Below are 22,091 nucleotides of genomic sequence, written 5' to 3'. Positions count from 1 at the left end.
AAAGGGATGGGGCTGGCAGGTGGCCTGCTAAGGCTGGACAGGGCTGTGCCTAGGACCTGAGGTGAGACAAAGCCCAGACAGAAACAGGGAGCTGGGGTAGAAAAGGACACTTTTCTGCGTGTTTCAGAGGGTGGAGGGGGGCACAGGAGGGGCCGCAGGGAGGGTGGGCAGCTTCATGTTGTGCCATAAGAAGTCCAAGAAGGTAGCTGCCTGCAGCGTCCGGCTGAGCCGCTGAAAGTGTCGCTCTGGGGGAGGACACAGGGTTGTCAGGGGGTCAGTGGAGTCTGGCTGGGCTGCTCCCTGCCCCGACCCGGGGCGATGCCCACATACCAGTGTAAGGCAGCAGGGCCTCAAGAGAGGCCCGCACGCCCTCGTAGGCCAGCAGCTCTTCCGGGGCCTCATGCCGCAGGAGCACACCCAGCACAGCCTGGGCCTCATGGCAGTGCCTCGAGTTGGTGTTCCACGTGACACAGAAACGCAGCAAGGCCTCTGTGGGTCACAGGGACGGTCAAACCTGTCCGCCAGGCCACTCCACCCTTACTAGTCACTGTCCAGCCCCCGCCCGCCCGCCCGCCTGGACCTTTCTGGTCTCGCCGCAGCTGGAACACTGTGGCTTCCAGCTTCTCGCAGGCCTCAGGGTCCCTCCGGATGGCTGTGGGAGGAGGGCAGACTGAGCCCCAGGGAAGGGGCAGGATGGACCCAAGAGACCCCCCCGCCGTCTGGCCCCTGAGGCAGCACTGACCCTGGATAACAGTCAGCACGGTGTGGGGCCGGTCCAGGGAGATGGCCAGGCCCAGCGCCCGCAGGTATCGCTTCTCTTGGAGCAAGTTGTCCAGTTCTTGCTGCCTGGTGGGAAGGAGACAGGACAGGGCCACTGGGGGACCTGGCTGGGGCAGAGCCATCAGGGAGCTGGCTCAGGAGCCAGCAGCCCAGGCCTGAACACCGACTAGTGCTGAGCTGTATCACTGCTCCGAGCTTCAGTTTCCCCATGCCATAAAGCAGGAGTACTGCTGATACACCCTACCCTGAGAGAGGGGCTGACGCTGATGCGTGGGATGTGCCAGACACGTGGGTGATACTCACAGGGAGGCTGCGTGGGGACCACCAGACTTACTTGACCACCTGCTCCTCCCGCTTGGCCTGCTCCTCTGCCTGCTCTACCTCGGTCACATCCTAGAGTCAAGACTGGAGTCAGACTGGCACCCCTACACTGCCCCACCTGCTCCACCCCCAAGGCTACAAACCTTCCAGAGGATGACACAGGAGTCGCTGGCGCCAGTGAGGGCATGGTCATCTAGTCGGCTGCAATGCAGTCCCCAGACCTTGTCCTCATGGGCGTCCAGTGTCCGCACACACTCGTTGTTCTTGATGGTCCAGAGCTTCAAGAGCCCATCAGAGCCGCTGGGTTTGGAAATGGGAGGAGGCTCAGAGCTGGGGACTGTCCCTCAGCTCTCTCCAACCCCCGCCCTGCCCCGAGCCCACTCACCTAGACAGCAGCTGCGTGCCACGGCTCACAAAGGCCACCTTCAGTACGGAAGCATCATGACCCTCGAACGTCTGTAGGGTGGGGAGAGGGAGGGTATGAGATGTCACCGAGTGGGGACTCAGGCCTGGGGTGAGGGCAGCTTACCTTGAGGCAGCTGAAGTCCTGCAGTGCCCAGAGCTTGACGGTGCCATCAGCTGAGGCTGTGGCCAGCACCTGGTCCATGGGCGAGAACTGGACACACCAGAGGCCGCGCCGGTGGCCCAAGAAGACGCCCAGCAGCTGGCACTGTGGCAGGGCCCAGAGCTTGGCTGTGCGATCCTGTGAGCCTGTGGCTAGCAGCTTGTCATTGGGGGCAACAGCCACACTGTTAATGTCCTGTTGACGGGAGCAGGCAGCAGCTTGGACCCTCATCCCAGCAAGGGCCCTGCTACACCCCGGCCCCAGTGTGCTGTGTGTGGTCACCTTCTCATGGCAGCGCTGCGTGGCCTGGGCCTGTAGGAGGACAGGTCCACCGTCTGGGACTGTGCTCTTGGACAGCAGGGCTTCGGGGAGGGGCCACAGCTTCACAGTGCAGTCCTGGCTGCCTGTCACCAGGAAGGTCTCCTTCAGCCTGAGGTCCAATTTGGGGAAGAGGGAGACATCTGCTGAGCCCCAGCCAGCCGTGTCTGCCAGTGCACCACAACTCAGGCCTACCAGACCACGGGCCAGACCAGAAGAACTATCCCAGAACGTAGACAGCCCATGTCACCCCCCACACACCTCTAGGACCACGTGCCTGCACCCAAGCCTGTGCCATCCATCTCGGTGCCACCACATCTGATGACTTGGTTCCAAGAATAAGACTCCCAGCCCTAGATGTAGGGAGCACCTTCTCCACCTGAGCCTTGTTCAACATTAAACTGTCTGTCCTGAGGCCCCTCTCATTTTATCCACTCAGTCTCAAGGCCACTTCCAAGGAACCCCCCACTGGCGCCTGGGTTTTCTGTCCCACATCCCTGGACTGGAGCCTCAAAGAGCAAGACCAAAGCCGCCTCCTCCTCCTGTCTCCCTGAGCTGCAGCCCCAGCAGCAGGGCCTGGGCCTCCGCCTCCACGACACCCTGGACCCAAGCCCTGACCAACTACCTGGAGCAGCAGATGGTGCCCACGCCATGTGTGTGCCCGGAGCCCTGAGCCACACAGGCCACCTTGCCCGCCTTGTTCATCCTCCAGATGCGGATGCTCTGATCCTGGGGACAGGAGGGGTGAGGACAGAGGCTGGGTTAGGGTTTCCCACCTGGGGACGGGTACCTCCACACCTCTTGGGGTGCCTCACCTTGGCACAGCTGGCAAAGAGCCACCCTTTCCGGAAAACATCTAAGGCCAGGACGATGTCTGGGAGAAAGTGGAGAGGGAATGGACAGAGATCAGTTCTGGCAACAGGTGGCGATCCATCCAGCATGGGGTCCTGGGGGCATCAGCTTGACACCCTCACCTGTGTGGCCATGGAGAATCTGGCAGGCCGATGTCTGCAGCTCAAACACTTTCAGGCAGGGGCTGTTGGAGGCCACGACAACGTGGGAGTCCTCAGGGCCAAGGAACCGGACATCCAACACCTCCTCGCTGTAGCCAGCAAACTGCAGGGACAGGAGGGGTACACACCAAAGCCCGCGTGACGGAGAGTGGGAGGCAGTGTCCCCAGGCCGTGGGCTGAGCAGGGGCAGTGCTCACCTGTTTCTGCAGCTGCAGGGAGCGTGCCTCGTAGAGCAGCAGGTTGTGGTCAGCAGTAACACTGAGGAGCAGGCCGGCAGCACGGGCCAGGGCGCAGTGGGTCAGCTCCCGCCCGGGGCCTGGCAGCCGCGGCTGGGTGTACACACACTGCCCAGAGGCTGCCTCCCACACGCGCAGCATGCCTGTGCGGGGACAGGGGCTGCTGGGACTCACAGGTCCGTGGGACTCCCCCAGCCCCTGCTGCCTGCCCTCACACACCTTGGTCGCCAGCTGTCAGGAAGTGCAGGCCTGTGGACTTCACACCCAGCTCAGGCGCTGGCTCCTCTGGCAATGTCACTGCGGCCTCCACGCTCTAAAGACGAGCGAGTCAGAGGTGGCAGTCTCATCCTGCCCTGCCCCCCTCACTGGCCCTGGCCCCCTGGCTTCCCTACCTCAAACACTGGCACAGTCTTTGTGGCCTGGCAGCTCTGCAGGTCCCAGACAATGCAGATTTTGTCTCGGCCTGAGCTGGGGGAAATAGCCACTTCAGTTCCTGGGTCGAGCTGTGGCCCTCCCCTTCCTGCCGAGGCCTGGGTGGCTGGCCACTGACCTGAGCATGGTGTGGCCATCGGCACTAAAGGTCAGTGAGGTGACAGCGCTGTAGTGGGCAGTCAGCATAGCCAGGCACGACCGTTCCTGCAGTGACCACATGCGGATGGTGGCGTCTGCGGCTGAGGAGAAGAGCAGCAGGCGTGCGGGGTCCGGATGGAAGGCCACCAAACTGCAGGCAGGTGGGGCACAGTGGCTGAGTCGTGCCACCCCGATCATGATGCCCCGCACACCCACCCTCTGCTGCCCCTACTCACTGAACGACACCCGGCGATCCCCGGAAGTGGTGTGTCCCATAGTGCCGCATGATGTCCCAGACACGCACGGCCCCATCACAGCCGCCTGTGGGGACATGTTTGCGGTGACGGAGCTCGTGTGCCCTCCAGCCGGCCTACCCACCCAGTCAGGGCCTTACCTGTAGCTAGCAGCGTGGAGGTGGGGTCGAAGGCCATGGTAGCCACAGGCGCTGTGTGTATCGCTTTCCACAGGCGGATGACACTGCCCTCTCGCCAGGCCCACTGAGCCAGTAGCAGTGCCCGACTGGCTGTCACCAGCACCTGAGGGAAGATACAGCTCAGCCAAGGGTAGAGGCACGGCCACCCGTCTTCATCGACTCAAAATTTGGTTGGGAGATACCAGAGCCCACCTTCTGTCCCTGCCCCATATACCTCATCGTCAGGGCTGAGGTCAAAGGCAGTGATGTCCTCCTGGTCCTCCTAGGGGCAAGAGTGGGCACACAAAACGCCATGAGAATAGGCTGTCCTCCACACTAGCACCTCCCCCTGGCTCTCCCTGCCCTCACCTGCTCCAGGCTCCGCAGCACAGCCCCTGAGGCCACATCCAGAATGTTGACTCTGGTACCACAGACACAGAAGAGGTGCTGTCCAGTCTGGTCCAGCTAGTGACAAAGGGGTCTCAGCCAAGGTAACTCTGCAGCCCCTTCCTGCCCCCCAACTCTGCCCCTCCCTGGGCTGTACCTGCACCTTCCCGCCCTTGTAGAAAGGCTCGATCTTGCGCTCGACAGCATAGCTGGAGGGAGGACACAGGGAGAGAGTGAATCACTCACCCTCAGTCCCCAGTGCCCAGCCCTGTGCTGGGTGCTCTCCCAAAGGTCAATGAATAGGCCCTTATCCTTGAGGAGTTCCTGGGCAGCAGCAAGGATGCAGAGGGGTGGGAAGTGATGAGCTCTTCTCTCTGTTATCTTCTTTAACCCTCTCAGCAGTGCTGAGGTGGGTGTCAGTACCCCCATGTCACAGAGAATTTGAGACCCAGAGCTGGTCAGTGATCTACACAGGGTCCCGGAGCAGCACAGGCAGTCCCAACACCCAGAGATGCCCCAGTGGGAGCAGGCCAGGCCTTGGGGGCCCCCTGCTGGCCGTGGGAAGCCAGGCCTGGGTACCAGCCCAGAGCAACATCCTCTTCAACATCTTCATCCCTGAGGTCCAACCTGTCCCTTCCCCAACCCTGGCTCCTTCCTCCACCCCCAGCTTGGCCTCATCCCACTCCCCAGGCAGCCCTCATTTCTGTGGCCTCATATTGTCCTCTTCCCTCCCTCTGGGCTGCCACCATGCTGGTCCACGCCACTGCACTCTCCCCTCTGGGCAGCTGCCCAAGCCTCTTCACCAGGCCCCTACCCACTCTCTCAAACTCTGCTGCCAGAGAAGCCTTTTAGAACATAACTCTGTTTATGTCACCATCCTGCCTTAAAACTCTCGACTCGCCTTACATGTTTCCAAGGTTCTGCCCAGAGGAGCCTCTGCTGACTTTCCCAGTTTCACACAGGCTGTTTCCTCTATGCAGCCTGGGCCTCTCTTCTGGGATTTCAGTGGCACCTGGCTAGTTCCAATGGGGGAAGCCTGATTGCCAAGATGAAACAGAGCCCCCCCCCCCCCCCCCCCCCCCCACCCCGCCCCCAAGTCCTGAATCCAGCCAACCATGCGGGAGAGGTGCTCTCAGGACCCGGGGATTCCCTTCGCTAGTGCTTGTCACAGCCACTGATGGAAATGAGTTGCTTAATACGTTTATCCCACCAGGCGCTCCACATGGCAGGTCTGAGTCTGGCCCATCCCCGGCACTAAGCACTTAGATGTTCAGCAGAGGCTTGGGGATTGAAGATGCACAGGATTCAGGGCCTCCTGGGCCACTTAGGACCCCCCACCTCCTGACCTCTCTTTCTGCTCCCCGGAGAAAAGGGACAGCAAGTGAAAGCTCCCCAGGCCAACTGCCCCAGATGTGGCTCTTCCTCCGCTACCTGAGGGGTGAGGGGTCCTGCTCCCGTCCAGGACCAGCCTCGACTTGTGCTCAGTCCGCCCGTTCCTCCTCCTTTGGGATTTCTCGTCCCCCTCCCCGCCCCAACTGGCTCTTAGTTTAATTAACCGCGGCTGGCTGCGTCCGGCCGGGCTCCAGTGCCCGCCCTGCCCGAGAGCAGTCAGGGTCGGCTCTCCCACCTTACAATACCGCACCGACACGACCCCGCGGGCCGGTCCCGTACACCCCCTCCCCAGACCCGCATGGGCGCCCGGTCCACCGTCCACGGTGGGAAACTTCGCTACTCCGGCTGCGAACCCGCCTCCCTCCCCAGGCGGCGCCCGCAGCCACGTCCTGACTCACTTGGCTTTAAAGCGGCTCCCTCCGGCCGCGGCCTCCGCCATGTCGCCACCGCCGCCACGGCCGCGTGAGGGAGAGCGGTGCGACACTCCGCCCCGCCGGCGCGCTGTGATGACACCACCACCGCGACTACTGTGGCGTCATCGGAACTGCGCGCTCGGCGCCATCTTTGCTATGGGCAGTGGCTGCCGCGTCAGGATGCGGGAACTGGCAAAGGCGTTCCCGGCCTGGAGGGTGGGGCGTAGAAGGGCTTGGAAGCGACTCCGGCCCGCGGGGTAGATTGGTAGGTGACTGGGTTTGTCAGCTGTCCGGCCTTTTAATGGAAATTTAAAAAGGCATTCGTAGGAAATGCTTACTACAATAATCCCAAGACTCCTGTCCTCTGAGCATCCTGGGATTTGGGGGTGCGCTCCGTGAGTAGATGGAGCCGTGAACCCTGCCTCGGGGCTCACGGTCTGGTATGAGAAACAACGCAAGTAAATGAACAGATCGGGTAATTTCAGAGTCGTTCAGATATTTATTGAGCACATTCTGTGTGCAAAGTACTGTTGTAGGCACTTGGGCGACACCAGAGAGGAAAACAAAACCCCTGCTTGCCTCACGCGCCAGTGGGGTGAGGGCTGGGGGCTGGGCGGAGGAAGGTGAGTGATTAGTGCTGTGGGAAAAATAGATCTGGGTAAGGGATGGAGTGGGGCAGGAGGCGCAATTTTAAATGCGGTATTGGAGGAGGCTTCGTTGAGAAGGTGACGCCTGAGCAAAAACCTGAAGCGGGAGCCTGTGGTTATCTGAGGGAACGGTGCTTCAGGCTGAGGGACGGCCAGTGCCAGGCCTGGCGTTCAGGAGGAGCGACAGAAGCCTGTGCGGCTGCAGGGAGTGAGGAGGGAAGCGAATAGAAGGGCAGCGGGTCAGAGACAGTCCTTGTGAGGAGTCGGCTTATACTCCCAGTTCAGAGTTTTGAGCCATTTGTGCTATTGACTGTGAAGCTGGTAAACAGATTGATAGAAAGTCACTGGGAGAGGATGATTGGGGAAAACCTCTGCAAGGAGGAGACATTTGAGTGGAAAGAAGAAACCAGGCAGATGGAGAGCGGGAGAGGGAGGGGAAGAGCCTTCAGGCGGGGGGAATAGCCAGGGCGAAGACCCAGTGGTGCGAAAGAGCTTGTAGAGGTCCAGGGGAAAGGCCGAAGTGTCCCTGCGGGCTGAAAGTAGTGCCTGGAGAGGTGGGGGGCGCAAATGTGATAAGGCTGAGGCCAGCAAGCACAGTGGTGGCCGGGGCGGGCCAGGCCTGGGCTCCGCATTTATTTACCCCTCTATTTACAAGGTAGCTTGGCCCTGGGTTCCCCACCCCTCAGCCTCAGTGCTGCCTTCTGGGGTGGCCTCGGCCTCCTCTTGGGGGCCGCCCAGGAGCAGGGCATCCTCCTCCTCCAGGAAGTCTCCCAGCTGGGCCAGCTGCCGGCGGATGAGGCTGGTGGTGCGGTACACCTTGCGCATGCGCCGCAGCAGGCCCAGCACCAGGGTCCGGCTGCGCTCCTGCCGCTGAGTCCAGGCGTTGCGCAGCTCGCGGTAGCAGTTGTGGCGTACACGCTCGGCTGGGCCCAGGGTGGCTCCACAGCCCAGGGGGCAACGCTGCTGGGCACCATGCGGGCAGTGCTGCCGGTGCTCGGCCAGGGCCCCACGAGGCACTCGTGCCGTGCAGTCCTTGTTGGGGCAGGCCATCAGCTCGAAAGGGCATGAGTCCTGGTGCCCCTTGCGATGGACCAGGGGACACGTGACCACACAGCCAGCTTCAGCGTTCTTGCACTGGGGGTAGGGGAGAGCACCGTGTGAGCCAAACCAGATCGGGATTGCCATCCCATGAGCTGCGCACACCCCACAGAGTCCCACGTCCATGACATTCCACTGACCATGAACCAGTGAACTGGGAGTCCCCCAAACTCTCCCCAGTGATGTAGTGGACAGAGGGTAACAGTTGGGCAAATGCTTGGAGGTGGGAAGAATCTAGATCTCTGAGAGGAGAGGGGTAAGGCCTGAGGCTTGGAAAACAGGGAGGTTCATGGCTGGTTGTTCTGGCCGGTTGTATGGGTTGTACATATGCCAGACTTTTTTTGGACCTCAGTTTCCCCATCTATAAAATTAGGGGGCTGGAGAGTAATGGCCAGCGCAGCGGACACTTCTTCCTCTAAAATCCATCTCTAATCTCTACAGCTGCAGCCTCAGGGGCTCGGAAAGCTTAAGTAACTTGCCGAAAGTCACACAGCAAGTAAGTGGTAGAGAGGTGACAAACTCAGCCAGGTCTGGTGACCCACAGGCTGCAGTGTGTGTTGGTGGAGCAGAAACCCTCAGTTCTGAGGATGGGATTCTCCTCACCCCCGCTCCTGGCCCTGCCCGACCCCCAGCAGGGGCCAGGAGGGAGGTGGGAGTGGGCCCTTCTGGCTACCTTGACTTCCAGGCGGCCGATGGTCTTCCGGAGTTTATTCACATGGACCATCTTTTTCCGCTTCACGTCTTTCCTGCAGCATGGACAGGTCTTTTGTCTAGAAGGAGGCATGAGTTGGGGTGATGTTGGGAGTGGGAAGGGAGTAAGGGGCAGCAACATGCCTCCCCTAGTGGTCCTTTTTCTCTAGCTAGAAGAGGCATGAGAGGACTTTATAGGGAACTCTTGGCTTTAAGGCTGGAGCCAGGATCTGCAGATACCACAGGGTGAGGGGACCCACATATTTTAGTGTCCCAGGAGATTTGGCAGCTGAGTCTTAGGGCCATGATGACTCAGTGCTTGGCAGACCTTCCTCTCTGTTCTGGGCCACTGGAATGGACACGAGCCCGGCCCCTGCTGTCCCAGCCTCTTGGGTGCCCAGTAATACCTGGCTAGCCACTGGAGGATGCACTTCTTGCAGAAGACGTGGCTACATGGCAACCTCACTGGCCTCTTGAGAACCCCGTGGCAGACGGAGCACAGGAAGTTGCAGTCAGGAGGGCTGGCGAAGAGGTTGAGATCATAGCCGCCACTCTGCAAAGGCCAGGCCAACATCAGGACCTGGCTGGGACCAGGATCCGGCCCCCCCCCCCCGCCCCCGACTCCACACACTCAGAGGGAGACCCCAGGAAGCTTTGAGTGGGGAGGTGGGCCACATGAGAGCTCCCAGCAGGGGGTTGGGGCAGCACTCACTTGGAGGGGGCAGCTGTGAGGGTCAAGACTCTGCACGACTACCAATCCCCAGCTGGGGAAGCTAGACTTGGCCTGACGTTAGACCTGCTCAGAGCCCTCAGTGTCCCATTTAGGAACCTGTAAGCCACTGTCCACCCTTTCTCAGAGTGAGGGATGGGGGCCAGCTCTGGGTAGGTCTCTGGAGTTAGGCACAAATCTAAGGGCCAGAGATAAGAGGGTCCCAGGCTCACCATGATCTGTGTCTGGACAGCTGCTCCACTGACCCCCAGGGGCTGAGGAGCCTCCATTTCACAGCAGGAGTGGGCTGACATCACAGTGGTATTGTCCAGCTCAGGCCAATCACAGCCTTCGTCCAGGGCCCACTGGGACCCTACAGCACCTGGCACTTGTTCCCCTCTGTAAAGGGTCACAGAGGGGTAGGGGAGCCCGGACCCGGGACATGTCCCTGGAGCACCTGCCTTGGGGGTGGCTGACAGCTCATACCCAAGCAGCACTAGGCCAGGAACCAAGCTTCTGGGGGCTGCGACTTCAGCAGGAGTACAGGTTGTTCCCTTCTCCTTTCTCAAATAGTGCTGCCCAGGTGGCCAGATCTCCAACAGCTTCAGACACCCATTATCAGGTCTCTTAGGATGGAAGACCAGTGGTGGTAGCTCCAGGATATAGACCAGGGAAATGAGGACCAGATACCCATGCAACCTGCGGTACCACAGCAGGGGGGCCTAGCCTGTGGGAGAACCTCCCAGAGCAGGTAGACTCTGACCATGTGGGTCAGAAAATCTTGGAGAAAAGAATTCCAACCTGGAAAACTAGCATGTGCTCACACATCAGAGAACTGCAGGTTCGGTACCCCTGAGCATTAAGCTTATCAAATCCTGAAGACCCTAACCCTGTCCTGAGAGCAATAGGGAGCCACCGCAAGCCTTTGAGCTGTGAATCTTACACTCCCATCTTGGCTCCTGGGTTGCAGGCCCAGCCCAATCAGCTCAAGTTCAAGGTACTTTATCTGATGTGGAAGCTATGGGGTGTGGATAGACCCATCAGTCTCAAACCTGGCTCTGCCACTTACGGAGTGTGGGACCTTAGGAGTCACCTGACAACCCCCGAGACCCAAGTTCTCCCCTAGAGTGGTATCCACAGCGAATTGGGCTGGCTGGAAAAGAAGGAGTCCTAATAGGGTCTCTCCTCCACTGCACATTGTGGTCTGAGGGTCAATAGATGCATTTCCCAGGCTGACGGGCAGAGGAACAAAGATATCCAGACACAGATAAGTCAAACTCACACTTTTATTGAAAGAGGAGAGCAGAGCCCCCTCCCCCGCCCCCCGCAGTACTGGCGGCGTAGTCCTCAGGCTCGGCATCCGGGTGTCCTGCAGGCAGAAGACAGGGTCAGGGGTCAGAGGCCAGAGCACGCGAGCAGCTGCACCGGGAGCGGGAGCGGCGACTCGTGTCGGGGCCTGGGTTTCACCTCCCCACACTGAGAAGTGGGCGGTGAGCTGAGGCCTCCGGTGGCTCTGGGCGCCGAATCTCACCCACGGCCACAGCCAAAGCCGCAGGTGATTTTCAACCAACGCCGATCTCCCGACCACCACCCAGCAGACTGACCCACGAGCTCGAGAAAACCGGACATACCTGCAGCCCGAGAGGCTAATCTGCCGCTGCGCGGGCATTTATAGCCGGTCCCACGTCACGCAGATCCCGGGGCTGCGGACCCGCAGGCACGCAGGCGCGCGCCCCCACGGAGCCAATCACATGCTGTTTTATAGGCTCTCGCGTACTCGTAATCGGGGCGGGGCAGCCGAGATCTCGCGGCACTTGGTGTGACATAAAAGGTCCTTCCCGGGCGCTGTCGTTCTTCTTCTCCGAGAAAACACGTGAGTGTTTCTTTCGTCCTGTTTGCGTTGTGCAGGCCTGGGCGGCGGGAATCCGCGGGCATCGGGCGGGGCCCAGGCTTGGCGCGCCCGCGTTCCCGGGTGGGAGCCGCGATCTGGGCGCCCCAGGCGGCTGCGGATGCCAGTGCCTCACTGACTGGCTGGTTTTTGTCGTTTTCTTTAGCAAATGGCGGATGACGCCGGTGCTGCGGGAGGGCCTGGAGGCCCCGGGGGCCCTGGACTGGGAAGCCGCGGAGGCTTCCGCGGAGGCTTCGGCAGTGGCGTCCGGGGCCGGGGTCGCGGTCGTGGTCGGGGCCGGGGCCGAGGCCGCGGAGCTCGCGGAGGCAAGGCCGAGGACAAGGAGGTAGGTCCGGGCCGTGCTCGTGAGACGGGCCCGTGGGTGGCGTCTGGCGGGCGGCCGTGGTGACAGGCGCTTTCTCCTCCTCCAGTGGATCCCCGTCACCAAGCTGGGTCGCCTGGTGAAAGACATGAAGATCAAGTCCCTGGAGGAAATCTATCTCTTCTCCCTGCCCATCAAGGTAACGTGAGGGTCCTTTTTCCCTGGGCGGGTCGGTCTCTGGGAGACTCTTCTGGCGTCGGGTCGAGGGGTGCCATTGAGGGGCCCCGGGCTCCGCGTTTGAGAGGTCGCGTGAGTGCGTGGGGGGTGTCCCATCTGACAGCTGGTATTCAAGCTGGGGAGAAAAGGCCGAAGACCAGTTCTCCTGTTAGGAAGCCGCGTGAAGGCTCCCAGTGATGAACATTCAGAGGGGGTGGTATTTGCGTTAAACTTATCACTGAACGTTTTTGTCAAATCTTTTTTCTCGCAGGAGTCTGAGATCATTGACTTTTTCCTGGGGGCATCTCTCAAGGACGAGGTTTTGAAGATTATGCCGGTGCAAAAGCAGACCCGTGCTGGCCAGCGGACCAGGTTCAAGGTAGCCCAACCATCGTGTTCTCCTGGGCTGTTTCTGCCAAGGCGCTTTGTCAGACTCTCTCAGCTCTGCATGGTTACACTTGTTTGCACGCGTGTGACTTTCGTAATGGGGAGAGAGAGAAAGGATCTCCTCGGGATCTCAGATTGGCCTTGTGGTGGCCTCTCTTTCCTTGAGGGGCGCGACAGGCCCTGGGCTGTGGTTACTAATGCTGTGTGAGCCACTGGACCATTAGCCATCTCAGTCTCTTTACAGGCATTTGTTGCCATTGGGGATTACAATGGACATGTCGGTCTGGGTGTGAAGTGCTCCAAGGAGGTAGCTACTGCCATCCGTGGGGCCATCATCCTTGCCAAGCTCTCCATTGTCCCCGTGCGACGAGGCTACTGGGGGAACAAGATCGGCAAGCCCCATACTGTTCCTTGCAAGGTAGGTTGGGCGCTTTTGAGTGATAGGGCCTACAGTGGTGCAGACTCCAGCTTCAGTCTCCTGACTTCCTCCTTTTCCTTAGGTGACAGGTCGCTGTGGCTCTGTGCTGGTGCGCCTCATCCCTGCCCCCAGAGGCACTGGCATTGTGTCAGCCCCTGTGCCCAAGAAGCTCTTGATGATGGCTGGTATTGACGACTGCTACACCTCGGCCAGGGGCTGTACTGCCACCCTTGGCAACTTTGGTAAGTGGCCCACACATGAGCTGTGGCCTCTCTCAGCTCCACTTAGTCACACTCAGTGTGTGGTTGGTGTATTTTCAGAGAGAGAGAGGAAGGCCCTCCTAATGCACGACAGACTGGCCCACAGTGGCCTCTCTGTTCCTAGGAGTGCAACAGCTTTGGTCTTCATCTGGGATCTCAGATGAATCCATCAACTTTCTGGTCTTTTCCAGCTAAGGCCACCTTTGATGCCATCTCTAAGACCTACAGCTATCTCACCCCCGACCTCTGGAAAGAGACCGTGTTCACCAAGTCTCCCTATCAGGTACTAACTGCCTGACCACCTTGTCAGTCTAGGCAAATGTGGGGGCGTGGGGTGGCGGCAGCAGGCTTGGCTATAACGAACGCTTTGTCTGTTTAGGAGTTCACTGACCATCTTGTAAAGAATCACACCAGAGTCTCCGTGCAGAGGACCCAGGCTCCAGCTGTGGCTACCACATAGTTTTATACAAGAAAAATAAAGTGAATTAAGCCTGTTAACAGTTGTCTTGTTTAGTGGTGTTTGAATTTGGAAGGGAGATGGGGCCAATTAAGAATCAGAATAAGGCTCATGGGTTTGTTAAGGTCAGGGGCTGAAGGTGACACCAGAACCACAAACAGCTTTTGTTACTCTTTATTTTAGTAATGGCCGTAGTCGTGTGAGGGGGCTGCCTCAGGCAGCAGCTGCCTCTTTAGCGGCTTTTCTCTCTGCTAGCATCCTCTGCTTCTGTTTTGCCAGGCACTTCCTGGCAGAATAATGGGCCCCAAGGTCGTGATCTGCAAGAGATGGGAGGAGAGGGGAATCATGGACCACTTCTGTCAGGGGGACAGGAGTCTTCACTACATGTAGAGGGAAGAAAGGCAGGCAGCTAAGATGGATTGAGCAGAAAGGGGACTCCAGGCATGGTGATTTTATGTGGGACGTCACCACAGTGTGGTTTGATACGGGGTGTGGAGGTCTGTGCCCTGGATCGAAACTTGCCCCAGGCCACCTAAGCTGAGTGTGTGAACTTAACCATTATGCCACCAGGCTGGCTGCAGCATGGTGATTGTTAATGTCTGTAGAAACTGTCACAGATGCAAAGCTGAGAACCACTGTTTTAGCAGAGTTTTTAGCCCATAGTCGTGTGGAGATTGGATATAGGGTTGGGGAGGCAGGAGGACCCTGAAGGCAGGGGTCAGGCCGGGGTGGGGGCTCACTCACAGCGGTCCTGGTAGGCCTTGGCCACCTGGGTGAACTGCTCCAGCTCCTTGGCACAGTTCTGCTTGTAGCTCTCACCTTCCCTCTGCTGACAGGCCTTCAGCCTTTCCTGGATAATGTTGACAATTTCTTGATCGACTTTGCTGAAAGAAAAAGGAACGAGAGAGAGAGCATATAAGGAATCCTTTCCTTGTACCCAAGAAGAGAATGAAAGGACATTGGAGCCCTACAGTCTGGCCCCTCTACCCCAAAGATCTGGCCCAGCAGGTGTCGTTTCTGGCTGACCACCATCCCATGGTACTCCCGGGGAATGATGGCCCAGCAGGATATGCTCGCGGCGCTGGGCTCTATTCCCCCACTCAGAGCGAAAGCCCAAGGGCAGGACGTACTAGTCTCTTCTCCATTGCATTTCTGCTTCAAACATGCACAAGATGTCCTTTTCCTTGCACTCGGTGATGTCCGGCACGCGGCGGAACTCCCGGTGGTAGTAGTAAGACCTGTTCTTTGCATGCTGCCGCTCTATAAACTCTGCAAAGAGAAGACCCAGGACTACTGGTTTGGGCAGGCCATGGCTGGGATGGGCTCTTAGTTTTGTTTCTCAAGCTGTGGAAGGAGCGGATTCCCCAAACGTTCTCAGCTTTACAGACTGGCAGTTGAACTCTCAAAAAGATGTGGCTGGCACAGACAGTCCTGGGAATGACTGGGCTACAAAAGGTGATGTCTGCCATTTATGGAGAGCTTCCTGAGAGCCAGGCATCATCCCGTGTGCATTATCTCACTTTGTCCCCACAACCCTACGGGGCAGGTCCTTATTTACAGACAGGGGACTGAGGCCCAGAGAGACAGCAGGATTCAGAACCCATGCTCTGCAAGCCTGCAGGCGCTACAGGTGCCACTCAACTCCCCCACAGCACAGGGACGCCACTGTGTAGGCCGATGCCCAAGAGGGAGCCGCCAGCAGGGAGTCTAGTCCCAGTTCTGCCACTGCTGACCTTCGGCCTCAGCTTCCCCATTGGTAAATTAGCAAGTTAGACCTGGTGAGCTCTCAACCGTCCAGATATTTAAGACACTTTCCAAGAAACTGCTATAAAAAAGAGGGAGCCAGTCCACTGCTGTGCCTTTTCCAGATCTTGGGGGTCTGGTTTGCCAACTTTATCCCCCCTAATGAAAGAGTCACTAGAGCATGCTATGCACCCCGAATGTTTTGTTGTTGTTGAACAAATGACCTGATTAATTAAGTGCCTGGATGAATCGCCTGGAACTAGTGACTGAGGGCAGAGCACGCTCCTGCTGCTGCCCCATGAAGCTGGCTGAACCATAAACTGGGCAACAAGGAACCGTTTTAAACCCTTGCCTCGTTGGGACCAGAGATGGGGGAACTTGGGCAGCTCTCAAGCATGAGCACACACGGAGGACAACCCACAGCACATTTGGGTTGAGGAGGCCTCGGCCAACACCTGACCGTCTGGGTCATTTGGCAGGCGTGCAGAGGGTCAGGGGAGAACCCCTTCATTTCAACTGCCCCTCGCTGACCGCCTCCTGTGCACACCGCAGGATGCAAAGCGTGCAGGGAGACGGGTCTAACAGCCTCAGGACACAGACGCTTGCGATCCGCAAAAATCCCTATCATCTGGGGGAGGCTGGAAACCAGGGGTGCGCGTGGGGGGTTCCCCAGGCGACGGGGGCCGGAGATCAGTTAGGGGTCCTGGGGTAAGAGGGGGGCCGCCCCGGGAAGCGAGTCCTGGGGTGCAGCGGGGGGGGCAAGGAGGCGACGGGGACAGCAGGTCTCCGTGAAGGGGCCCCGGGGTGCGGCGGGGGGGTGGTCACGGGGGCGAAGCCCGGGGTACAGGGGACTCCGAGGGGCGGCCGGGGGCCCCGGGGAGCGGTGGGGCCCGGGTGGGGCCGGTACCTCTCACGAGGGTCACGGGCCGGTCCACGAGGAGGTCGAAGGCCTTAGTCAAGTAGGTGATGGGGTTGGGCAGCGAGGTCTGCGGCGACGGCGCTGGTGTGCGGCGCGGGGGCTCGGGGTACACGTCCTTGTCCCAGCTATCCGGCATGGCTGCGCTCGACGGGCTCCGCTGTCGGACGCGCTGCCCCGGCCTCCGCCTGGGTGCCGGGGCCTAGTTCGCCCGCCGCAGAGGACGACCGAGGGCGGCCGCGCCTGCGCAGGGCGGCCGGCGGCCGCGAGGCACCATGGGACTTGTAGTTCGCCCGGCCGGCCACGTGTGGGTCAGGGAAACGCTCGCGGCGCGGGCGCCCCCACGTGGGGCCGCGGCGCCATTGCACACGCAGGCCCCTCCGTCGATCTCTGTCCGGAGCGTCTACCGTGGGCTGGCGGCCCCCCTCCGTGCTTGGGATCCAGCGGTGAAGGATACGGAGATCCCTGCTTGCGTTCTAAGAGGAAACAGACACGGGAATAAGTAAACGATTCGTTCAGATCCGACGGCGTGCGGGCACGTGCCGAGTGCAGCAGGGAGCGGATGAACAGAGCTGGGCTCTTCTGGAGAACTCGGGCCAGTAAAGCAAATAAATAACACAACAAAGTCAACAAATAACACAAACGCCCTACTCTTCCAGGAAGCCTTCTCGGATTGCCCATTCCCTACAGCCCTCTCTGGTCTCTGCTGTGTCTGCCTGGGCCCCTCATGGGACCAGCTAATACTAGTGAGCTTGAGGGGACTGTCTAGGGCAAAGCAGGAGGTAGGGGTTGCCCTTGGGGCTCTCACACACAAGGAGAGGTGGCTCCTATCCTGGGTGCAGGGTGCTCTGCTCCGGTTCTGGTGGTTCCACCCTGGGCTTGAGCACTGTTGTGCCCCCAAGGCAGCCCCACTGACCAGGGCCCTTCTGGCCACCTTCTGTGATCTCCATACCTGGCACAGCCCCCGGGGGGACTAAGGAGGGTGGTGGTCACTTCCTGCCCAGAGGCTGGACCCAGAGACACATAGCCATCAACTCTACGGACATACAGAATCTGGAATCACAGAAACATCAAATCTTCAAGTCATGAACTCTTAGAAACATACACGGTCAGACCCAAAGAATCGTAACATTGTCCTGCAACCTTGGCCTGAACGAGGGGACCTGATGGCCGCAGGCCAGAGCCGCTCCTGTCTCCATGACCCTCAGTAGCCAGCATGAGCTCGCTCACCAGAGAGTGTGAGCAAGCAGAGGAATATGGGATATGGGAAAGCGCCGAGGTGACGCTTTCTGCCTTGCCCGCCTGGTAGCACAGGGACTGGAGATCATGCAGCAGAAGCAGAAAAAGACAAACGAGAGGGAGGACCCAAGCGGCTTTGTGGCTTCGTGTCCAGCCCTCTGGCCCTTGGCCCATGTGCCTGGAGCCAGCCCCACGGCACCTGCGTCCTGTAGCGCTTGTGGTCCCAGCACCCATGGTGGTCCCTCTGCCCTGAGTCTGCCGGCCCTTCTGTCCTCCCTTCCCTCAGGCAGCCTCTGTCCTCCTGGGCCACAAACGGGGCTGTGGGCTGACCCTTCCCAAGGATTGATTCTGGGGGGGCTTAGTCTATAGTATTAAAGCAGCTTTGTAATTCAAAAGCAACCACAAAAACACAGAATCGTAACGTTAGCAGCATAGAATCTCAGCATCGCACAGTGCAAAATCCACAGGCCCTCAGAGGCATCTGAGGCCTAGAAAAGTCTGATTCTACAGCTGCAGAACTTTGTAATCGCAGAATCTCTGAATCAAAAACTAAGGGATTTTAATCCCCTTTTCATTCAAAACTTAAGCTCAGAATTTAAGTTCATAAAAGTGTCCAAATGTTCTTGGCTCTTCGCTGTTAAAGTCAAGGGTCTCGACACCGAACAGCCCTGGTGACCCTTCGGGCACACAGTCAGCCCCCCGCCACCCCATCCCCCTCTGCCTCAAGGCCAGCAAACTGGACCCACACCCTCCTCCCCCCAAGAGAAGCCCCCGAGCTGCTGTTCCTCAACCCCCTCCCACGCCAAGTTCTTCCTGTCACATGAGGCAGAAAGCAAAGTGAGTGTGACCCAGTGTCAGGGTCCCTAAAGAAAGGAGTGCCAGCCCTGGCTCCAGGTGTCCCCACCCCAGGCTGCCCATCTGATGCCCCCCCTCTGCGCGGTCCCAGGCCAGGCCTGCTCCTGGCACCAGAGCCCATGCCCGCCTCGGGAGAGGACCAAGCTCTCCTGCCAGGGGCTAAATCTGGGATCTGGCTGCTGTGCGTCCTGGCCCTGCCACTCGACTTCCAGAGCCTGGCAGGGAGGCCCCTTCCCTTCCTGACCTGCAGGGACCGGCCGCCATGGTCAGTGGGCTGGGGGGGCTGGAGCAGGAGCAAGCTGGCTTCCTGGGGAGGGGCAGGTGGGCTTCTGGAGTCTTTCCCAGCAGAGACAGTCCTTGGGCCTGTGAGGGAGTAGGTGACTACAGGGGACAGCAGGGGCTAGAGCTCAGGTTGCCAGGCCTAGAACAGGCGAGGAGATGGACAGATGGCAGTGCCCCCTGCACCCGTAGCCCTCGGCCACAGTGTGGGCCTGCCCCTCCTGGGCCCAGCCTGGCTGAGCCCCCTGAGGCAGGTAGCCTGTGCCCGAGGAGCCTTGGTGGTGGCTCCTTCCTGAGACAGCGCCCCTGGCAAAAGTCTCCTCCTTCCCTGTAGATGGCTGGGGGAGGCACTGAAGACCACCAGGCCTGCATCCGGGGTCTCTAGCTCACTTCTGTGGGTCTGGGCTCAGGGACTGTCCAGCTGCCAGGGACACATCCCCATCACCGAGCCCCAGCTCTGCCCTCCCTCCCCTCCTGCCCCCAGTCCCATCGGAAGTTCTCGGCCCCTCGGCATGGACACCTGGGCTTCCTGCCCCACAAGAGGAGCCGCCGGCACCGGGGCAAAGTGAAGACGTGGCCTCGGGATGACCCCAGCCAGCCCGTGCACCTGACAGCTTTCCTGGGCTACAAGGCTGGCATGACACACACTCTGCGGGAGGTGCACCGGCCGGGGCTCAGTGAGTGGCCGCAGGGGACACGTGGGGGGGGTGGGGGGTGAGGTGGCAAGGGGAGCATCTCTGACTTCTGGAAATCAGGAGAAACTTCCAGATGTTAGGAGCCAGAACCAGGCTCCGGGAGGGGAAATAGCCCCAAAAGGGTGAGGCCCTGACTGCTGGCCACTCGGGGTGGGTTCTGTTGTTGCCCCCAGTTTACGGATGGGACAATCGAGCAGTTCTGAAGCTTGCCAGCTGCCCAGTTAGTAAGCAGAGGAGCTGGGATTCAGAGGTGGGCACCCTGATACGCTTTTCATTTTGAGATTATTGTAGATTCACACATGGTTATAAGAAATAATACAGAGACCCCACGTACCTTTCACTCAGTTTCCCCCAATGGAAACATCTTGTAAAACTGTGGTAACATGTCACAACTGGATACGACGTGGATACATCCTACCACCTTGTTGTGGTTTCTCCAGTTGTGTGGGGGTGTGTATTTAGTTCTCTAAGAGGTTCTGTCATGCATAAATGTGTGCACCCACCGCCTCAGAACATCCCATCCCTACACGGCTCCCTCCTGTTGCCCATTTTAGCCACAGCCGCCCAACCTTCTGGTAACCACTCATCTGGTCTTCATCTCTCCTAATACTTTTTTTTTTTTTTTGCTTTTTCTCCCCAAATCCCTCCAGTACATAGTTGTATATTTTAGTTGTGGGTCCCTCTAGTTGTGGCATGTGGGACACTGCCTCAACATAGCCTGATGAGCGGTGCCATATCTGCGCCCAGGATCCGAACCATGGAAACCCTGGGCTGCCAAAGCAGAGCGCGAAAATGTAACCACTCGGCCATGAGGCCGGCCCCTTTCCTAAGACATTTTTTAAACATACTTCTTTTACTTTGCATCAGCCTCAATAATAACATCTATAAAATCATGCATTTTGGACAAGTTGTAGGTTTTTTCTGGAATTCTTCAACATACATTCACAACTATTAAAATAAAAAATGCTCATTTGTGCTCCATTAAAGGGGCTCAACCCTACCTTCTGGAGGACGCTTCCCTGGCTGTTGTTTTCCTATCCCATTCCTGAAGTATCTTATGGGGAAACTGAGGCAGACAGCAGGTCAGATCTTGCCTGAGATCTGAGTCAGAGCTAGCAAGGACCACCCGTGGAGCCCTGACCAGCGGCTGCTCCACGCCCCCGTGCAGAGCAGGGAGAGAAGGGGCAGGGAGCAGGCCGGCTGAGGGCTGGGGGTCAGCCTGGGCTCTGCTCCATCCTCCCTGGGGCAGGAAGGGGTCTTCCCCTCCATCCCCGTCTCTGGGTCTCATGCAGAAATTTCCAAGCGGGAGGAGGTGGAGGCGGTGACGATTGTGGAGACGCCGCCTCTGGTGGTGGTGGGCGTCGTGGGCTACGTGGCCACGCCCCGAGGCCTGCGGAGCTTCAAGACCATCTTCGCGGAGCACCTCAGCGATGAGTGCCGCCGCCGCTTCTACAAGGACTGGTGAGGGCCGCCCTGAGGGGCACCACACAGGCTGGTGGGACCACAGGGGCTGGGCGGGCCCTTCACTCCCCGGTCCTGTGCTGGAATGATGCAGGTGGGTGGGCAGGAGAAGGGTGTGGAAGGGAGGAAAGTGTACGGTGGGGGGAGGGGAGTGCCTTCACCTCAATAAAAGATGAGTACTGGAGGGCTGGAGAGGAAACTGGGATAGGGAAAAAGAAGAAGCGAGTGTTCTAATGCTCAGGGTTAATTAAGGTACTAATGTGATGGAATGTCAGAGTTGGCTCTGAGCTTCCTAGCAGCCAGGGTGAAAAGGGAAGCAGCTAACAGGCAAGCTCTTCTCATCAGAAAGAAAGGCATCCTCAGGCCTCATATCTCGCCCGGCACTAAGTCCTGAAAGGGAAGCCCCACCTGCCTGAGGAAACTTGCAGACAGCCGCCTCCTTACAGAGGCAGAGGCACAGCCCAGCCTTGGTCCTCTATGGGAGGTGACGAGCGTGGGCCCCAGAGTCAGAGCAGGCTGCATGACCAGGCCAGCTGGCTGATCTCTTGGAGTCTCGTATCACCCCTCTACACACTGTGGATGCTGTCAAATGGAGACGGGAGTAGTCCCTGCATCATGGGGCTGCTATGAGGTTAGATGAATGTGTGTCAAGGTTCAGAAAAAGTCCTCAGCAAATGCCGCCAGCCCTGTTCTCGCTGTTTCTGTTGTTACCAACCTGCCCCTTACCCAGAGGCTCTGCCCTCTGTGACGCTTGGTTTCTTCATCTGTAGAATGGGGATAATAATGTCCACCTTCCAGAGTTCTGGCGAGGGTGAGGAACCACGTGGCACGGTGCCTAGCCAGTGCTGGCTGTTTGCTCTAGAAGTGGGGTCGGCAGCCATGGCAATGTGGGCAGGTGGCCATGGGCCGGTCGGCACGCCCCTTCCCCCAGCTCCTGCATGACTGCCACTTGCTCTCAGGCCCTGGGGAGGCAGCAAGGGTGGAGGAAACTGAGGCCTGGAGAGGAAGGGACGGTCTGTCTGGACCCAGCGCAGGGACCCTGGGGTGGGGGCCTAGCAGTGGCCTTCCCCAGGAAGGAAAGGAGGGGGAGGCGGCATTTACTGTCCTAAGACCCCTGCCGGGGGCTGTGGGTATGGCGGTGGCACAGGCCTGGGTAGCGGCTCCGCTTCCCTCTGAGTACGCACCGTGCATGGCTCAGGCACAAGAGCAAGAAGAAAGCCTTCACCAAGGCCTGCAGGAGGTGGCGCGATGCCAGCGGCAAGAAGCAGCTCCAGAAGGACTTTGCTGCCATGAAGAAGTACTGCAAGGTCATTCGGGTCATTGTCCACACCCAGGTCAGCCCCACCCCTTGTTCACACCCAGCCAGCCCCACCCCCCTGTCCACACCCAGTCAGCCCCCACCCC

At 59.2% G+C, this 22,091-nt stretch overlaps 5 protein-coding genes and 3 non-coding genes across 8 annotated transcripts in view; 4 read left to right on the top strand and 4 right to left on the bottom strand.

The window, feature by feature from the left end:
• Positions 1-84: 84 nt before the first annotated feature.
• Positions 85-6,478, bottom strand: TBL3 (transducin beta like 3). The gene is made up of 22 exons (XM_046667877.1): positions 6,393-6,478; positions 4,760-4,811; positions 4,585-4,680; positions 4,451-4,498; positions 4,198-4,339; positions 4,040-4,124; positions 3,784-3,954; positions 3,626-3,701; positions 3,453-3,546; positions 3,195-3,376; positions 2,959-3,100; positions 2,800-2,858; positions 2,610-2,713; positions 1,949-2,096; positions 1,631-1,861; positions 1,487-1,557; positions 1,245-1,401; positions 1,115-1,173; positions 743-846; positions 581-652; positions 331-489; positions 85-245 (listed from the first exon to the last, which is right to left on the bottom strand). The coding sequence occupies exons 1-22, from the start codon at positions 6,431-6,433 to the stop codon at positions 124-126; spliced, it is 2,415 nt and encodes an 804-aa protein (XP_046523833.1). The 5' UTR covers positions 6,434-6,478; the 3' UTR covers positions 85-123.
• Positions 6,479-7,698: 1,220 nt separating this feature from the next.
• Positions 7,699-11,416, bottom strand: RNF151 (ring finger protein 151). Its single transcript, XM_046668303.1, is given in 6 exon segments — positions 7,699-7,735; positions 7,737-8,188; positions 8,826-8,922; positions 9,250-9,395; positions 10,834-10,920; positions 11,183-11,416. Coding segments are annotated over 5 exon segments (810 nt in total). The 5' UTR covers positions 10,912-10,920; positions 11,183-11,416.
• On the bottom strand, positions 10,996-11,122 carry LOC124243153 (small nucleolar RNA ACA64). Its single transcript, XR_006889646.1, has one exon. It is a non-coding gene; the product is annotated as a small nucleolar RNA ACA64 (small nucleolar RNA).
• Positions 11,417-11,593: 177 nt separating the features above from the next.
• Positions 11,594-13,540, top strand: RPS2 (ribosomal protein S2). The gene is made up of 7 exons (XM_046668302.1): positions 11,594-11,785; positions 11,871-11,960; positions 12,249-12,356; positions 12,609-12,782; positions 12,865-13,024; positions 13,234-13,325; positions 13,422-13,540. Exons 1-7 carry the CDS (start codon positions 11,609-11,611, stop codon positions 13,500-13,502), a joined length of 882 nt encoding a protein of 293 aa, XP_046524258.1. The 5' UTR covers positions 11,594-11,608; the 3' UTR covers positions 13,503-13,540.
• LOC124243139 (small nucleolar RNA SNORA64/SNORA10 family) lies at positions 12,410-12,543 on the top strand. The gene has a single exon (XR_006889634.1). It is a non-coding gene; the product is annotated as a small nucleolar RNA SNORA64/SNORA10 family (small nucleolar RNA).
• On the top strand, positions 13,051-13,179 carry LOC124243140 (small nucleolar RNA SNORA64/SNORA10 family). Its single transcript, XR_006889635.1, has one exon. It is a non-coding gene; the product is annotated as a small nucleolar RNA SNORA64/SNORA10 family (small nucleolar RNA).
• Positions 13,541-13,657: 117 nt separating the features above from the next.
• On the bottom strand, positions 13,658-16,423 carry NDUFB10 (NADH:ubiquinone oxidoreductase subunit B10). Its single transcript, XM_046668304.1, has 4 exons — positions 16,150-16,423; positions 14,630-14,768; positions 14,244-14,383; positions 13,658-13,816 (listed from the first exon to the last, which is right to left on the bottom strand). Exons 1-4 carry the CDS (start codon positions 16,295-16,297, stop codon positions 13,713-13,715), a joined length of 531 nt encoding a protein of 176 aa, XP_046524260.1. The 5' UTR covers positions 16,298-16,423; the 3' UTR covers positions 13,658-13,712.
• A 1,961-nt stretch (positions 16,424-18,384) lies between these two features.
• Positions 18,385-22,091, top strand: part of RPL3L (ribosomal protein L3 like) — a 7,302-nt gene continuing 3,595 nt past the window's right edge. Inside the window, exons 1-4 of the mRNA XM_046665521.1 lie at positions 18,385-18,517; positions 19,016-19,208; positions 20,519-20,687; positions 21,886-22,021. Coding sequence (XP_046521477.1) covers positions 18,515-18,517; positions 19,016-19,208; positions 20,519-20,687; positions 21,886-22,021 — 501 coding nt within the window. The 5' untranslated portion in view covers positions 18,385-18,514. The remainder of the gene's footprint in view (positions 18,518-19,015; positions 19,209-20,518; positions 20,688-21,885; positions 22,022-22,091) is intronic.

Source organism: Equus quagga, chromosome 7 (assembly GCF_021613505.1).
Source record: "Equus quagga isolate Etosha38 chromosome 7, UCLA_HA_Equagga_1.0, whole genome shotgun sequence".
Lineage (NCBI taxonomy): Eukaryota > Metazoa > Chordata > Mammalia > Perissodactyla > Equidae > Equus > Equus quagga.
This window is presented reverse-complemented; position numbering and strand designations above follow the sequence as displayed.

Coding starts and splice junctions, on each gene's coding strand:
- RPS2 (XM_046668302.1), top strand. CDS start 11,609: ATGGCGGATGACGCCGGTGCTGCGGGAGGGCCTGGAGGCCCCGGGGGC. Junction 11,786..11,870: donor GCAAGGCCGAGGACAAGGAG/GTAGGTCCGGGC, acceptor CTCCTCCTCCAG/TGGATCCCCGTCACCAAGCT. Junction 13,025..13,233: donor TGCCACCCTTGGCAACTTTG/GTAAGTGGCCCA, acceptor GGTCTTTTCCAG/CTAAGGCCACCTTTGATGCC.
- NDUFB10 (XM_046668304.1), bottom strand. CDS start 16,297: ATGCCGGATAGCTGGGACAAGGACGTGTACCCCGAGCCCCCGCGCCGC. Junction 14,769..16,149: donor GCCCGTGACCCTCGTGAGAG/GTACCGGCCCCA, acceptor TTCTCTTTGCAG/AGTTTATAGAGCGGCAGCAT. Junction 13,817..14,243: donor CAAGGCCTACCAGGACCGCT/GTGAGTGAGCCC, acceptor CATCTCTTGCAG/ATCACGACCTTGGGGCCCAT.
- TBL3 (XM_046667877.1), bottom strand. CDS start 6,433: ATGGCGGAGGCCGCGGCCGGAGGGAGCCGCTTTAAAGCCAA. Junction 4,499..4,584: donor TGCTGCGGAGCCTGGAGCAG/GTGAGGGCAGGG, acceptor TCTTGCCCCTAG/GAGGACCAGGAGGACATCAC. Junction 653..742: donor CGTGCTGACTGTTATCCAGG/GTCAGTGCTGCC, acceptor CTCCTCCCACAG/CCATCCGGAGGGACCCTGAG.